At 30.1% G+C, this 17,948-nt stretch overlaps 2 protein-coding genes across 4 annotated transcripts; one reads left to right on the forward strand and one right to left on the reverse strand.

Moving 5' to 3' along the window:
- Nucleotides 1-2,942: 2,942 nt before the first annotated feature.
- LOC148192938 (protein virilizer homolog) lies at nucleotides 2,943-8,481 on the forward strand. Of its 3 annotated transcripts, XM_088098003.1 has the most exons (12): nucleotides 2,943-3,119; nucleotides 3,220-3,343; nucleotides 4,135-4,201; nucleotides 5,193-5,266; nucleotides 5,339-5,566; nucleotides 5,653-5,718; nucleotides 5,971-6,132; nucleotides 6,269-6,354; nucleotides 6,437-6,470; nucleotides 7,507-7,605; nucleotides 7,839-7,887; nucleotides 8,217-8,481. In XM_088098003.1, exons 4-12 carry the CDS (start codon nucleotides 5,261-5,263, stop codon nucleotides 8,222-8,224), a joined length of 738 nt encoding a protein of 245 aa, XP_087954129.1. In that variant the 5' UTR covers nucleotides 2,943-3,119; nucleotides 3,220-3,343; nucleotides 4,135-4,201; nucleotides 5,193-5,260; the 3' UTR covers nucleotides 8,225-8,481. The 3 variants fall into 3 exon arrangements, with proteins under 3 accessions (XP_087954129.1, XP_087954128.1, XP_087954130.1); XM_088098002.1 differs by lacking the exon at nucleotides 4,135-4,201; XM_088098004.1 differs by lacking the exons at nucleotides 2,943-3,119; nucleotides 4,135-4,201 and having other exon boundaries at nucleotides 3,214-3,343; nucleotides 7,507-7,616.
- A 4,439-nt stretch (nucleotides 8,482-12,920) lies between these two features.
- On the reverse strand, nucleotides 12,921-15,435 carry LOC148192939 (protein neprosin-like). Its single transcript, XM_088099788.1, has 7 exons — nucleotides 15,238-15,435; nucleotides 15,036-15,122; nucleotides 14,763-14,933; nucleotides 14,508-14,672; nucleotides 13,994-14,047; nucleotides 13,714-13,860; nucleotides 12,921-13,352 (listed from the first exon to the last, which is right to left on the reverse strand). The coding sequence occupies exons 1-7, from the start codon at nucleotides 15,406-15,408 to the stop codon at nucleotides 12,981-12,983; spliced, it is 1,167 nt and encodes a 388-aa protein (XP_087955914.1). The 5' UTR covers nucleotides 15,409-15,435; the 3' UTR covers nucleotides 12,921-12,980.
- Nucleotides 15,436-17,948: the final 2,513 nt, after the last annotated feature.

Consider the following 17,948-nt stretch of genomic DNA (forward strand, 5'->3'; position numbering starts at 1 on the left):
CTTTTGAAACTGTATTACCCAGCAAAATCATCTATTATCTACCTATCAAAAAGACTTTATATATATATATATATATATATATATATATATATATATATATATATATATATATATATATATATATTAAGGTGATTAAAAATGTTATAAATATAATTTAAAAGTAATTAACGTACAAAAAATACCTTATAGTAAAATATATTAACATAATAAATTAATTAAATTGTGAAACCTTCTAATTAATATATTATTAAACTCCTTTTTTCATTATATGGAAACTAATTATTTCATGGTTTTACTGTATAGTATTGAATGTCCTATATTTTTATTTATGGTTTCTGTTGTCTATCATTTTTTTAATCGTTGAACAATTATGGCTAATCATTTTAAAATTAGATATTCTTATTAAAAAAATTAAAATACTTCTAGTATATGAGAAAAATTAATTAATTTTATTTTCAATGTTTTTAAATAAATTTTGAGATTTTAAAGATTTTAAGTTGAAGGATATGAACAAAATAAATAAATATGTTTGATTTAAAAATTAACTAAACTAACATCCTTTAAGAATTAGAAAATAATTGCATTTACACACTAATAGGTATAAAAATATTGCAAAATTATGTGCACGGAATGTGGACCAGGAATATGAGAACAAGCCTTAAATGAGTAACAGTAATCTACTGTTCTCAATTAAGAAAATAATAATAACATTTAAAAAAATAAATTTTTATTTCATTTAATAATATTTTCCTAAAATAATATAATTTTAATTAATATATGATATTCATTTACATTATCATAATATTTACTTTCAGTTTTAAAATACAATTTAATAATAATATCAATATTAGTAAAACTGAATACAATTAATTGATCTTTTTATACAAATGAAAATACAGGTAGTAGCTGATAAAGCTAGAATTAATGTTGTGTTATGTAATTTAGAATGTAATTCATTTATCAAAGAATTTAAATCTTTTTCATAATAGAATAATTTATTTTTGATGGAATAATAGGAAAAAAATTAAAATTTAAGAAATTTTGGAAGATATTTTTATAATATCTCAAATTTATAATACAATCTGTTTAATATGTATTGACCCGTACTCAACCTATACATAAGAGAGATAAAAATTTGACTTTTCTAAAAATGTGTGGATTATAAACACTATTTATTCCACTAAGTAAGATGGACCAAAATGTGTTTGAAGATATACTTTTACAAGCTACAAAGTTTAATATATTCAAATAATTATTCAACTTCAAGTATAATTTAGAGGTAACTTTGTATAATATATCTTACGGGAATATTGGATGTCTGTAAATAATATATAATAATTTAATAATAATTTTTCTTCAATAACATCATTTTCATCTTTTGTTATTCTCTGAATAAAAACCATTCTTATCGAACCCAAATAGGGATTCAATTTGTGAATTATTTTATAAATATAAAAAAAATTAAAGCTTAGAAAATATATAATAAAAAAATCAAAAATTAAAACATTGAAATATTTTAAACTGGAACTTTTTTCTATATAGTTAAATATTTTCTATTATTTTATCTGCAACTTATAGTTTTTTTAAAAAAAATGATCGTTGCTTGTAAATTTCAACGCAATCAACCATGTCTACAAACCTGATTTATGAAATCTAAAATAAATTAAAAAGTTAAATTAAAATAAATAATTTTCTCAAACTGTCCAATCGGACAATTCAAAATTTAATACAAACGATTAAAAGATTAATCGTTTGTGTTAAATTTCAAACGGAACTAAGTTTTACTCAATGATTTGATACTTATAATCTAACATGTGAATTATAATAACACAACTATCACATGCATATTCAAAAACCAATAACACATGCAGAGCTTAAAGTAAAAAACATGCATACGCAAAAGTCAATAACATGTATACGCAAAAGCCAATAACATGCATACAAAAAAATTATCAACAAAGAAGCTAACCTTTTTAGCAGATTCAAAAAGCAATGCAGAGAAATGGAGTAATGCAGGCCCAAAAACGTATACCAAAAACAGTCAAAAGCTCTGCCCAAGTTAACAAGCCAGAAATTGCACCAAAACGTAACGGAAACAAATTTTAATCGGTTCAAATGGAAGATATTTCATGAAAGAGTAATTTAATCGGAGTAAAAGTAAATTAAAACGTTCCAAAAGACAGGAAACGCACCTGGAAATGCAATGTGTAATAGAGAAAACGCGGGGAAGACGATGAACAATGAGCGTAACTCCTTGCGGGTTCACGTTTTCAATATAAATGACTGTAGATGTGGGGGGGTTAGGGGCCCCGACTATACTATTATAGACGTCGGGCCCCCCCTAACGACGGACATGTAAATAGCTGGAAAAAAAACTTTTCACCTACCCTGTTAGCCATTTAGACATCCATTGGAGGGGCCCGATGTCTATAAAAATAAAAATGATTAAAAAAATATTTATAACATTCAATTGCTTCAAGGACCTAATTGCTTCAATTTTCAAAAAATAAAGATCCAATTGAGAGAGAAAAACAAGTAAGGGACCTATTTGAGTAAAATCACCAAAAATAGAAACTATTTGTATGATTAAACCTGTTATTAAATAATAATTTGCATATAATACTGCATTGGTAAAATATATTTTAAAAAGATATTTGTACCATACACCTGTAGAGACAAGTGGGAGACCGCCTACTAGTGTAAAATAGGCTTTTTATAGCTATTGTTTATATTTGTTGAAATTTATAAGGTATAGAAAATAATGAAATGATAATATTATAAATAAGATAAATCTTTTCACACCGGTTATACTGAAAATAAGTATAAAAATTAATATAATAGCAACATCGTAATAAATGATAAATAATTCTAAACTGGTTAGATTGAAAATAGGTATAAAAGTTCATTTTTTTATATCAACTACATCTACAACCAGTACGAAATATTTTTCATTTTCACGCTTCACTTCCTCTACGCGCGTTTTCACTCTCATGTTGCATTTCTAATTCGTCTGCAACACTGCGGCCCTTGCGCGCGTCTTCACTCTCACGTTGCATTTCTAATTCGTTTGCAACACTACGGCCCTTTCCAGTTAGCCAAATCACTGCTTCACTTCCTCTGTGCGTGTCTTCACTTTCATGCTACACTTCTTCTCCTTTGCTTCTAAATCGCCAAATCACTCATCAAAACCCTCGTGCTCTTGGACCCGCGACTTCCTAGAAGGGCTAGATCCTCTCTTTTGCTATATTTGGGCGATTAGGGTTCTGCGACAACACAAGAACGAAGAAGGTGCGTGATTAAGAGGATGAAATGTGTTTTGGAAGGGTCTTTCATTGAAACTCAGGTACCAAAGCTCACCTCATAACTCACTTTTACATTGAATAAAGATTATTGATCCACTAGGGTGTTTATAACCATCGTTTGGCTTTGTTGCCATCATCATTTTGATTTCAATGTTTCTTATAATTGCCAACATTTGTTCAAACCGACCGCCACAATTCTCCAACCAGAATCTATGATTACTTAATGAAACTTAAAGAAATTATGAGGAAACCAGAATAAAACAGAGGAGAGAAAGAGAAACGTAAGAAAACCAATGCGGTTGGTGTGCGTTTCCTTTCTAAGAAAAACATAAAAACAACATAGAAGGGAGGAAAGCATGTAAGAGTGTGCTATAGAAATTTTCTGAACCTCTAAGAAAGTGAGAGCAATCAAGGGAGGAGGCTTGGGATTTAGAGCACCAAGAGTAGAGTTTTCTTTGCTGGAAAATGAGGTAGGGGAGCATTAAAATATTTTATTTTTATTTATGTTAGTATTATCATACAATAAAATGATACTGGTTAAATCACATCACAACTGATTAAAAACATGTTGTTGCTGATTTTAGCTTGAACAAGTGGCTCTTAGATTGTAGTTAGTTTTTATAAAAATTGTTTCTAGGCTCTTTTGTTTGTTTGAATGTGTTTAGAAAGTAGCCATTGGCCATGGTAGTTGTAGGTTTTTGTGAAACATCACCACCAGCTTAGTAGATGAAAATAAAAGTTAAATTGAGTTCTTTGAACAAGTGGCCATCTGCCTTCTGTCATTTAGAATTTCGTTATAAATCTTTGCATGAAAGGTTGGGTTCTTGTGCAGGGCAAGATGCCTCAAGATTACATGTGAATGCTTGAAAGAAAGCAATCTAAGCATTATCTGTATCATGGTACAATTTTGTATGCCAGAATTTGCGATTTAATTATACCATAATCAAATTTAGGCAACTTTAAAACCAATGTACTTTTGTATCATTCATTGAATTTCTGTTTTAATGCTTTAAAAAAATTGACCATATATGTAGTTGCGTTTGCCTATAATTTTTTAGCTACCATGGATCCACAACTTAAACCATGAAAGCAGTAATCTTAAATATTGTCCCTGCTATCGCGAACTGTTTGGTGGTCTGGACTAATATAATTGAATATTTTTTCGAGTGCAACTCACAAAAGTGCATTAGCTCTTCACAATGGTCAAGGAGAACCAAGTATGAGACCATTTATTGGAAAGACGTGAGAACTTCTATTTCAAGCATTATACCTTATTCAAATTTAAACTTTAACTTTAGTTCATTATATTCTTAGTTTCTCATCTTAGTTAATCAGGTTTTATATATAAAATATGTGCAAGTTATCAAACACTATTATCCAAAAGTTGTTATATAAAAAGCAAGTAGAGCTACAATTACTTATTTTGTCCTTATATGAATGAAATGGTGCAGAGATAATAAGGAGTTTAATCCAAAAGGGTTCTTCATTTTGTATTTTCTTTGTGCCGATTTTATCCCAAGTCTTTCGTTAAGTATGATGAAGAAAAAGTGGAGAGCAATTTTAGACCTTTTTCCTATAAGGAAAAAATAAATTGAAATTCAAATAGATAATATATTTACACATAAATAAGATAATTCTTAAAATTATACTAAAAAAAGTTATATAAGTTAACTATGTATAATTACATTCGCTCAATGTTCTTACTATAATTAATTACTTTTATTTTTTTATCAATGAAATTAATATATAATTACAGAGATTTCTAAGCGAATTAACGGAACAAGTAATTGTCTCTTTATTTATGCTTGTGAAGATTTTTAAATTTTATGGTTCATGTTAACTTTCTGTTCCCATTATACTAATAAAAAGTTGGACATGAGCACATGACAGGGTATCATTTACGAAGAAACAAGCAGATCTTTTCTTCCCCCTGATTTACTGATGATTTTCCAGTTTCCATGCAGGTACAGAAGTTGCTAGTACTTGTTCATTTTATAAACAGTGTAGATATTTGATCCCTACTTTTTTTTTGGCAGATATCTCACAAATACAATTTGATTTATGTGATTACGAAACTTGGGCTACTATTTGTGTATGATTTGGAGACAGCTACAGCTGTATACAGGAACAGAATCAGTCCTGATCCTATATTTTTGACCTCAGAGGCTACATCTGTGGGAGGCTTTTATGCCATCAACAGGAGAGGCCAGGTCTTATTGGTTACTGTTAATGAACAAAACATTGTGAATTTTGTCAGTGGTCAAGTATGTTTCTGACCTTGTTATTTTTTTTGTTGTAAATTGGAGTATTAAGTGGTAATTTTACAAATTACATATTGTTATTGTAACAGTTAAACAATTTGGAGCTAGCAGTTAGTCTTGCCAGAAGAGGAACTCTACCTGGTGCTGAGAAACTGGTATGTCAATTGTGTAGAACTCACTTTTAGTAATACTATATTTCTTCAAGGATTTGAGTGGCCATGTCTTGTAACTCTTCATGGATGTCACATCATCAGTTGAGGCTGTGATCCTGTCTTTCCTTTTTAGTCATGCAGGTTGGTTACAAATAACACTCACATCAGTTTCATCGATTATTAGACAGTTGTAAGTGAGATGTCGAGTAATTTGATTAACTCTCTACCGTTTTAGGCTTGATATTCCTTTTGCAGGATGCTGAACTTTCGAGTACACTAATACTTGCTCTTAGGGGTGGTCACCGAGGCAATAAGGAAAATTGTATTCCTCTTCAATATGCTTCCATTTTGATTTCAAAGGGTTTCTTTTGTAGTCCACTGGAGATAGGAATGATAATTGAGATGCATTTAAAAATGGTTAGTTGTGGAACAAAATTATAATTTCACGCCCACTGTTTGCTTTGTTACTACTCTTTCTGTTGTTTTTTTCTCTGGAGTTTTAACTTTGTTTCAGGTTTGTATCTAATTGAGATGATTTTTGTGCTTGCTCTAGGCCAATGTCACTGACAGTCTGCTTTCATCGAATCCACAGTCAGAAGAGTTCCTATGGATTGTCTGGGAACTCTCTATACTTTCACGGTGCCAATTGCCTTATTTGAATTGAATCTTAAATATTCTTACACAGTTTAAGTTCTAAATTAAACTTGCGGATGATTTGTAGATCTGATTGTGGGCGTCAGACATTATTTCCTGAGGTATGCACCTAAATAATTAGCTGTTATAACACTGCATAAGGAGGCTTATGCTATATGATTGTATTTGTATGGTCTGTTGGCTTACTCACTGGATGGCTGGATTATTATTAAGTGACATGCTCATATGTTGTGAATTTTCGGCAGAATTCTTCAATGTCTGAGGAGTTTGAGTGAACAACTTTATTAAGCACTTAGGTAGCTCTTATCACATTAGAGATTATCTCAAATTTGACTGTTAAAAGGTGCTTATAAGGGTAGAGGCCCACATAATATTTGTGGAAGCTCTTACAAATACCTCCTAACATGTGTTGAAATTTTATTCTTTTGTCCATAATAAATTCATTGCTAATCTGCAGTTACAGAAATTAGATGTAAATGCTACAAAGATAGTTTGGGTTCCAGAACTTTTGTTTCATTTTTACCAAAGCCTTTAGACATAACCCGTAGAAACTATCTGAAAATGGAACATTTGGATTTACTAATTTGTTACTCAAAAATGTCTGGTGGGGAGAGAGGGAGGAATTGGAATGAAAATGTACAAGGGAAAAGTTGAAAAATCCGAAGTCCAAACTTGGCGAGATATTTTGAGAAGTTTCAGATTTGATTTCTATTGTTTTTAATTCTGTATGTTGGCTATATCTTGATTTTATTAATAGCATATCAATCCCACAATGTCAGGCATTTGTTTCCTAGAATAGGCAGTGCTTGTTTCCAAATTTATCCAATTAATGTATATATGTATCATATGTATGTAATGAGACTATAAATTATTTTCTTCTAAACTTGAGAAAACTTTCTTATCTTGAATGGTAGTAAGCTGGGTTGAAAATAGGATCAGTAAAACCATATGGAGTTTAGTTTTACCAGCTTCCCTATATTTCAAGCTCTCATTGTACTGTCTATGTTCATATTTTCATTTTATTTCTGCTGACATATTTTCTAATGCTAAAAAATGGAATTTATTTCTGACTTGCTAGAAAGTTCTGTTTAATCTTGTTGAAAGGATGTTCTAATTAGCTTATATCATTGTTCCTAGATGACAATTGATGAGGTGAAGCGCACTGCACAACAACAAATGAACAGAACATTAAAGGATCATGCCGGGTTATATTCTCTGTCTTGCTCTATTATATATGTGAGCCACAAGTAAGAAACTGTTCTATCACTCATTTATAGGTGCTGATTGGATCCTCTTAGAACTAACTATGTACAAATATTCATTCGCTATTATAATTAGTACTTTTAACTACCTAAAATACTTTTTTTTTCTGGGGTAAATAAGTTCCACATTTAGTGTTAATTTCTTTATGATTCTTTTGTACTATTCATGCACATAAAAAGATTAAACAAGATATTTTCTGGTGACAGGATCAAATCAAGGTAGCAAAATTTGACTTTGAGAGGGTGGCCACTCACTGTGAGTAATTCTGTTTAATTTGTTTTTTTTATGTGAATTAATATTACTTATCCTAGTGAAGGCCATATTATGTCCTGTTGAATGTGATATCATATTTTGACAATTATTTTCTATTAAAATCACATGATTATAAATTTATGTCCCTGAATTTGACCGACCTGATTTTTGTACCATACAAAGAGTAGTAAATAGGTTCCTAACATGATTATTTGAATGCACCTTCAGGTTTAGAAAAAACAAATTGGTAACTTATTATTAAGCCATTAATATTATAATTAAGATATTAAGCCATTAATATTATAACTTGACTCAAAGTATTCATTGTGTAGATATTTGATGACACATTTCCAATGGAGCAACATGTCATAAAGGATGTTTGGGAGCAGTGGACTGCATTTTTTTTAACCATTTGTAAATGATTAGATGTTTCAATATTACATTTTGAATTTAGGAACTATTTTATATGTAATTATATTAAGTAACTATGTTAGGTAAATATATTTAGAAACTTTGTTAGGTAAATATTACATTTTGATGTGTTATTAATTGATATAATATTGATTATTTTAATCGTTATTGATTATTTAAACTGTATTCTGGGATTGAATTTTATGCAGGTCTGAATATGGATAGTAGTACATACAAATAAAATATTTTAAAAAAAACGTCACTTTTTACACTGGTTAAATCTATATCAGATATAAAAAGTCTTGTTTTTTCACACCGGTTATAGTACTAGCAGGTATAAAAGTGAGATTTTTATACCTATTCTAGCACCTGGTGTAAATATTAGACTTTTATACCTATTATAAACAGAATAGGTATAAAAGTAAAACTTTCTACATCGGTTCTAGAGTAGGTATAAAAATCGAAAACTTTCTATATCCTCTACTTCTATACCTACTCAAAAATAGGTATAAAAAGCCTTTTTAAGAGGTATAAAAAACCTTTTTTGCACTAGTCCCGACCATAGAATAAGGTGGCCAAGCGGCCCCAACACTTATGCAACCTTAAGCACAATCTTTGATCAAGTTTACTGGTAAGTTTAACTTATTAGGTATTGGATCGTGATTACAGTTCTGCTAATCATAAGCTCATCCTTAAACCTATAAATACAAGTCTAAGGTTGGAGGTAGGTGATTGCATTTATTGTGAATTTAAGATTTTATTGTAACCTTCGATCGATTAAATTACTGACTTGAGCATCAGAGTGCCTTTGACAGGTACCTGTCCACACTGTTTGTAGCGTAGACATTGAGGACATAGAAGAATTAGATTAAGTATACTCAAGATAACCTAAGTGGATCAGGAGAAAAGTGTAAAGGAGTGTTTGACAGTGATTCTCGACCCCACACTAGAAACATTTTAGCACCCACCAAAGGGAACGGTTTGTAGAGGATAAGGGCGATTAGGCTTGCTAGGAACGTGGACTGCCTAGCTGGAAGATGCCGAGAGGGGGTCCCGAGACTTTGGAGCCTCAATGGTTTTCTTAAACTTGGCGGTGGCAGCCACTTCTTCGAAGAGGCTCTTCTTCTTCGGTGGAGGGGCGATTATGATGCCTGAAAGAAAACCAAAAACCTAGCCAACTTAAGATTAATCACCTAATAAAATTAATAAAAAACAAAGACATCATATCAAACGCCTCAGCACTAAAGTCCTCATGGTCGAGGCACTCAATAAGATGGTGGGTGGGAAGGCGGTGTGGTAGGCTATTGATGATCCCGATCGCTTCAATCTCGACCATTGTCGTAGAGGTTCGGGACCAAGAGGTCATCTTCCGGGGACACTTCGTCCAACAAAGACGAAATTTTGAACACCTAACATCATAAAAAAAAAACTCTAAGCGCCTAGTCTCCTTTATTGCGACTTTGAAGTATTTGGTCTTAAACCCTTTGAAAAATCTCAAACAATTTAAACAACACTTCTTCTCCATTGAGATAAGAGATAACCAACCTCGCTTGACGATCGAACACAAACAAAAGTAATGGAGGAAGATGGCGGGGGTGAGAGTTAAGTCCAAAGTGGAGCATATAACCGTAAACACTTGCATACACACCTAACCGTTCGGATGTAATTGGGTGGGAGCCACATTTAACTCCCTCAACACAGCCGCCTAAAAAATGGTAAAGGGAACTCGAACGAATATTTGAGTGAAGAGATAGGTGTACACGAAGAAAAAATCTTCAACTTTATTCCCTTTACCATGATATACCCGCTTATTCCCCTTACAAACTGTGATCTTAATTAAAGCAATGTCCTCCATGTTCCGCATGATGCAGACTCATTCGGCCCATTCCTCCAGGTCTTACTTCAAGCTAAAGCAAGTGACATAGTCACCTAATTCACGAGACGTCTAGTCATAATTCGAGATCACTGGCAAGGTTTGCTGAAACTCATTCCCTTCATTTTGCCCATCAATCTCCACCCTTCCATAATGAAGATCAATCGCTATGCCAGAAAAGAACATATCACTATATACATCGGTCGAGCCGTCAGCCGAGCTGCTATCCTGCTCGGTTGTCTTAAAGATAGAAGAAGACATAAAGCTCAAAGACGAGGATCGCGAGTCATTGCCAATAAACCCTCTATTGCCCTTTCCTAACGACTCCTCAAATGAAGATAGTTGAACGATAGACATTTTATTACCTAAAATTAAGAATGAACCGAGCGGTAGGTAAAGGAAATGAGAGGAATTGGTGAAAATGATAGCCAAAGTTCACTCTTATATATAAGAGAATCCTACGTAACTACCAGTACTCATCCATCGCTGGATTTAACCATGATCAATGGTAGATCAAGTGCCTCTGCCACTTCTTCGAGGTGCAAACCACGAGGCAAGGTACACGTTCTCCCGCCAGTGCCCATCCACAACCAGGATTCAACATCAATTCGAGAGGTAGAACATCTATCCGAGCGAAAAGCGAACACCCACGAGCATGGTCTAGTACCCTGAAGGGCCTTTGTAACAAACCCCAATGCTAGGGCTTGGGGGACCTATGTATCGTACACCCGTACAGGTAAGTGGGAGACCGACTGACCATAGAATAAGGCGCCTAAGCAGCCCCAACTCCCATGTAACCTTAAGCACAACCTCTAATAAAGTTTACTAGCAAGTCTCGCTTATTATATATTGGGCCGTGATTACAGCTCTACTAATCATAAGCCCATCCTAAAACCTATAAATACAAGTCTGAGATTAGGAGGTAGGTGATTGCATTTATTGCGAATTTAAGATTTTATTGTGATCCCCAATCGATTAGATACTGATTTAAGTATCAGAATGTCTTTGACAAGTACCTACCCGTACAGTTTCGAGTATAGACATTAAAAACGTAGAAGACTTGGATTAAGTATACTCAATAATCTAAGTGCATTAGGAGAAAAGTGTAAAGAAGTGTTTGACCATTATTTTTGATTCCATATACAAAACAATATTCAAATATATTAGCATAAAAATAATAAATTAATTAAAATGTAAAAGTTATGTGAGCAATGGTTTTTAATTAATGTATAGTAAGAAACCTTCTGCGTTTATTCATTAAACTCGGTTTTGAAAGTTTACGTTTATTCTTTTGTTAGTTTACATTTCTTCTGCCAAACCTAAGAAATACATATATTGGCATTTATTACAAAGTAATTATTTTACAGTTTTATTCTATGTCTTTAACGTCCAATATTTATTTATAGCATTTACCGTATAGCATTTACTAATCATTGAAGAGTTATGATTATCTTTCTTAAAATTCTATATTTTTATTGATAAGTTTTCAGCATATTTCTGGTACATTAAAAATTAATTAATTATATCTGCAAAGCTTTTGAAATAAAATTTGAGATTCTAAAGATTTTAAGTGAAAGGATATAAAAGAAAGATATAAATATGTTCGATTTCATTATTTTTTAAATAGTACTTATGTTATTGATATAAATGAGTAATAAAATATTTATATTAGTAAATTAAGTGCTCCATCTAGTTATAATCACAAATAGAATCGTCGAAATCTCTTAAATATTAAGATTTTTTTAACAAATGAAAATAATGGGGATTACAATTTTATTACCTATTTATTTATGTGTTTTTCAATATTTTGTGTAAGAGTTTGTTAAAGAAGAACTAAATTGTTTATAAACAATGATGAGATTTTACTCATAAAAGATAAGATTATATTTACCGGCTCTTTTTCTTAATATGTTGGGAATGTGAGTACAATATAGGGTTTGGAACTTAAGTTGAAAACAACCTAAAATTAGAATTATCATCACGAGGACTTAGTAACGCATATTTCACCTATCGATGACTAAAAAAAATCCGTTAATAAAAATTACTAATTGTATTGTATGATATATTGACGGTTATCAAATATGACCGATCGGTTTATCAATCATTGGTCAATCTGGTCAAATGATTTTCAAGAACATTGACTGTAATTGGGCCCACAACGTTAATCAGCTGCTTCAAATGATATTTGAACCAACGTTTTAGTTTTTACTGGGTCAATGGCCATCACAAATTAAAATGATCAAAGAATAATCAAGAATATCTGATTAAAGATATTAGTCAGATTTTTTGGTAAGTTTGTTAATATTTTATTCTATTTATATTTTATTGGGCTTATGTCATTTTAAGGTCCATGAGATCACCTATAAATACAAGGTCAGGACCAAAAGTCAGAAAGCAAAGAAGACACGTCAGAAAATGTTAGTCTCTCGATCCTATAAATTTCTACCAAAACACTAATAATGATTTTTATAACGAATTTTATTATCTATAATTTTAATTTATTGGCAAATTTTATGCATTATCGATAAATTTTAACTATTGATAATATTGTTTTTTTGTAATGATTTTACTTATTCTTTTAATAGTTATATATTTATTTATATATACAAAACTAGGTATTTATGTTGTTTTTCACAATAAAAAGGTAAACCATTTTCTTGTTAACTTCAAAATTTAAGTATTATATATAAATCATTTGTTGAACTTGATTTAAAGAAAAATTAAGAAGAGAAAAGAGAGAAGAACATAGTAATAAATTGTACTAAATAAAGATGGTTATTCTTAAAGTTGATAGAAAACATAATTATAAAGATTAAATACCACAATCACCCCCAGGTCCTCCAAACTGGAGAACACATCCAAGATTATTTCCTTGATCTCCATAGTAAGTAACACCATAACATTTATTGTTGTCATTGAAGGTTACGATTTGAGAAGATTTAGGTCCATAAATGTCTCTTGATGAATCTTGAATCTCTACTGATCTAAAATAGCATGCATGGAGACTCTTCCCATCAGGAAAATGTCCAGATCCCATGGGAGGACTAGGACTACCAACTTTACCTCCTGCTCTTCCACCCCACCCTACTATGCTTGCTGAACTCAAGTCGCTGAACAATGCTGCTGGAAAATAACCAACGCTTTTATTTCCCAAAGTTAACCACCAATTTTTTGTCTCTGGATCCTGAAAACACATGTTAAATTTAATAACATAACAATTTATCAGACTAAATATATTTTAATTCTTAATTTATCGTAAAAAATTGTATTTAACTTTTAAATTAAATTATAAAATATTTAGTATCTTTATTTTTATAAAAGTTAAGGAAAGAATAATCCTTCCAAGAAATAACATACCAAGATTATATTTTATTTCATTATAAAACTTTTTTATCACATGAAATATACTTGATCGATTGTTGGAAAAAATAGTTTACAAACACTCTTATAAACTATGAAAACTACATATTTTATAATTTAATATAAAAAGAAAACATATATTTTTATAATAATTTAGAAATAAAAAATATTTAATCTTTATTTACCTGTGTAATAGAAATGTAGATCACATAACTTATTACATCGTATACCGATATACGGCCAAAAGGTGCACCAAGGAAAACAGTTCTGTCAGTCTGAACGAAACCTCGACATTGAAGGTTGTAGCATCCTGTATGTTTGTAATTATCTGTCTGTAGTATCCAAAAATTAGAAAAGCTAATACAATAAGGAGGAAAGAGAACATTATATCCTAAACTATATTCTCTTCCGTCTTTAGTTTCAATAAATTAAGGAAAAACAAGATCTCATGATATCTCTTCTTACCGTCCATGTAGAATAAAAATGGCTTCGATTATCGTTATATAATTGTGGAAGCACCTGATATCAAAGTAAAAGAATAATTAGAAACTTTTTATGTTCGTTTTCTCTTTTTATTTAAAACTATTTTCTAAAAACCAACAAATATCATATGTTTTCTTGGTTATAATAAATAAATAATTAATTATATTTTTTATTTGCCTCTAATAAGAAATAAATAATAGATAAAAAAAGGACAGAGTTAATTAATTTTTATTAATAAAAAGAAGTATTTTATCCCCTAATCATTATATTCTCATTTTTTTCATCTTGATTTTGACCATTAATCTTTTTTTTTTCTAACTCAAATCACTGTTAAAAGAAGAATGAGAAAGTTGACATAGGAGTTAGAATGAAAACTACCAATTGATTGATTACTTGAAAAAGATTTAAAAGTTATTAACATTTTTGTTCAAATTTAAAATATAAATTAAATGGCTTGATATATGGTAGGAAAATAAAAAATGCAATTGTAACTCACATGCCATCCTGCAGATATTTTGTTCATGGTTGCGGCGGTTCCTTTCTCAACCCAAATATGAGCCATTGAAACTTGACCCTTATTAACTTGTGGATCATAAATGCTCATTGTTCCAGCAACTTTATAATATGGACCCAAACGTGGTTTGAGAGATACTTCTGCAAGCTACAAAATCAAATATGTTAAATAATTAATAAACTTAAAAATTTAAATATCATATAATTTTGAGTTATAACATTATATAAGATATCTTACATGAAGACCAGGAATTTCTTTACTCAACATATGATCATTTAATAAAACAATTTCTTCTGTTCTAAGAATTGGGACAGTTCCTTCTGGACAATTCTCCTCGTCAAATTCAAACATGAATTCAATTTGTGAACTATTCGCAGCTGTCTTTTCAATTTCAAAGTTGGGTTTTTGCTGTAAATAAAGAAACAAATATAGAAAGTTAAAACCAAAAACATTGAAATATTATAAAGTTGAACAGATTCTATACTATAAAAAAAAATAATTATTATATACCTGCAATTTGTGATTCTTTAATAACGGATGGTCAAAAGCTGGTTGTTTGTAGATGTCATAACAATCAATAACGTTTCCTAACTTTGTCTACAAAATTCAAAATAAAAAAATAAAAATAATATTAGTAGTTCATGTAATATGATATCATGTTCAATGAAAAAAACAAAATATATAATAAAAGAATTCAAATATTATGAAATACATGAATAGTCTTGACGGAAGAATTAATTGTAAGATTTTGTTTTATCTCAAACTTCACATCTTCCTGCACATCTTCCTGCACATCTTCCTTCAATATATCTTGAATACCATCAACATTATGATTAATATGACTGATCACCAAACAAAAGATAAAGAACAATATATTCATCATCTTTTCTTCAACTCTATTCTCTAAGAAAATGACTTGACTATACATACACACACATATATATATATATACTAAGGTGATTAAAAATGTTATAAAAATAACTTAAAAGTAATTAAAATATATTAATGTAATAACTTAATTAAAATGTGAAACCTTTTAAAAACTATAGTCAAATATATTAACATAATAAATTAATTAAAATGTGAAACCTTTTAAAAACTATAGTCAAATATATTAATGTAATAAATTAATTAAAATGTGAAACCTTTCTAATTAATATATTATTAAAATCAATTTGTGATTGTGGTATTTATTATCACTAGTGGAGTCAGGAAAAACAACAACGATTATTTTCGTTCATAGACAGCGGTTCTTGAACTGAGACATATAAAGACGAGGCAAAAAATATATACTTGTATGTCTCGCGGTTGTGATTTCGATTGATTAGATTACTGATTTAAGCGTCAGAATGTCTTTGACATTAAGAACATAGAAGAATGGGATTAAGTATACTCAAAATACCCTAAGTGTATTGGGAGAAAAGTGTAAAGAAGTGTTTGACCATTATTCTTGATTCCATATACAAAACAATATTCAAATATATTAGCATAAAAATAATAAATTAATTAAAATGTAAAAGTTATGTGAGCAATGGTTTTTAATTAATATATAGTAAGAAGCCTTATGCGTTTATTCATTAAACTCGTTTTTGAAAGTTTACGTTTATTCTTTTGTTAGTTTACGTTTCTTCTGGCAAACCTAAGAAATACATTTATTGGCATTTATTACAAATTAATTATTTTGCAGTTTTATTCTATGTCTTTAACGTCCAATATTTATTTATAGCATTTACCGTATAGCATTTACTAATCATTGAAGAGTTATGATTATCTTTCTTAAAATTCTATATTTTTATTGATAAGTTTTCAGCATATTTCTGGTACATTAAAAATTAATTAATTATATCTGCAAAGCTTTTGAAATAAAATTTGAGATTCTAAAGATTTTAAGTGAAAGGATATAAAAGAAAGATATAAATATGTTCGATTTCATTATTTTTTAAATAGTACTTATGTTATTGATATAAATGAGTAATAAAATATTTATATTAGTAAATTAAGTGCTCCATCTAGTTATAATCACAAATAGAATCGTCGAAATCTCTTAAATATTAAGATTTTTTTAACAAATGAAAATAATGGGGATTACAATTTTATTACCTATTTATTTATGTGTTTTTCAATATTTTGTGTAAGAGTTTGTTAAAGAAGAACTAAATTGTTTATAAACAATGATGAGATTTTACTCATAAAAGATAAGATTATATTTACCGGATCTTTTTCTTAATATGTTGGGAATGTGAGTACAATATAGGGTTTGGAACTTAAGTTGAAAACGACCTAAAATTAGAATTATCATAACGAGGAGGTACTAACACATATTTCACCTATCGATGAATGAAAAAAATCCGTTAATAAAAATTACTAATTGTATTGTATGACATATTGACCGAATGGTCATCAAATATGACCGATTATCGGTCATTGGTCAACCTGGTCAAATGATTTTTAAGAGCATTAGATCGTAGTTGGGCTCATAACATTAATCAGTTGCTTCAAATGGTATTTGAACCAGCGTTTTAGTTTTTACTAGGCCAAAGGCCCAGCATAAATTAAAATGATCAAAGAATAATCAAGAATATCTTATTAAAGATATTAGTCAGATTTTTTGGTAAGTTTGTTAATATTTTATTCTATTTATATTTTATTGGGCTTATGTCATTTTAAGGTCCATGAGATCACCTATAAATACAAGGTCAGGGCCAAAAGTCAGGTACGCTTTGCTCACACTCTACTACTCTAAAATACTCACATAGTAAAAACTCTTCACTAGCGGTCAAAGCTTGAAGTCCACCGAATGAACAAGACTGAAGGTAACTGAGCGGTCCACACTGAAGGCCGAGCGGTCCAGGCTGAAGGAAGGCAGGCGATCCAAGCATTCGGAAGCAAGGAAGACACGTTAGAAAATGTTAGTCCCTTGGTCCTACCAAAGCATATATTTTGAATAAAAAATATATTAAAACATAAATGCATTCAATCTAATCATAAATCAACTTCCTTGAAGCATAAATCAATCCAATGTAATCATAAATCATATTTGAAGCATAAATTAATCCAATGTACAAAGTTAAACTAATAATAATGTACAAAAGAATAAAACAACTTAGAAGCATAAACTTATAACTTACTATATCTTAATATCTACTACATACTATTATATAGTTGAATTATATTTAGCCAGTGTTTTCCTCACGAGTTTAAGTGACTTCTTTGGAATTGGAGTAGTCATATTGAATCTCTACATAAAACACACTGATTTCAATTAGTGTATATGAAATCTAAACTATAGAGAAAATAAAATTCAAACCTAAATATTACCGTTTCCCATCCACTGGTGTAACGTGCACGAATAGTGGTCATCATCCAATACATGACGTAGTAACCACACTCATATGACCTGGTTTGTCTATTACAATATAATAT

This window comes from Vigna umbellata, chromosome 9 (genome assembly GCF_029865625.1).
Source record: "Vigna umbellata cultivar VRB3 chromosome 9, Vumbellata_1.0, whole genome shotgun sequence".
Taxonomy (NCBI): Eukaryota; Viridiplantae; Streptophyta; class Magnoliopsida; order Fabales; family Fabaceae; genus Vigna; species Vigna umbellata.

Bases quoted from the DNA above. Each gene is read 5' to 3' on its own strand.
- LOC148192938 (XM_088098003.1), top strand. The intron at 5,719-5,970 runs GTATGTCAATTG...TTCCTTTTGCAG, and splicing joins TACCTGGTGCTGAGAAACTG to GATGCTGAACTTTCGAGTAC. The intron at 7,606-7,838 runs GTGAGCCACAAG...TTCTGGTGACAG, and splicing joins TGTCTTGCTCTATTATATAT to GATCAAATCAAGGTAGCAAA.
- LOC148192939 (XM_088099788.1), bottom strand. From the start codon at position 15,408: ATGATGAATATATTGTTCTTTATCTTTTGTTTGGTGATCAGTCATATT. The intron at 14,934-15,035 runs GTATATAATAAT...CTTTATTTACAG, and splicing joins TAAAGAATCACAAATTGCAG to CAAAAACCCAACTTTGAAAT. The intron at 13,861-13,993 runs GTAAGAAGAGAT...TGGATACTACAG, and splicing joins ATTTTTATTCTACATGGACG to ACAGATAATTACAAACATAC.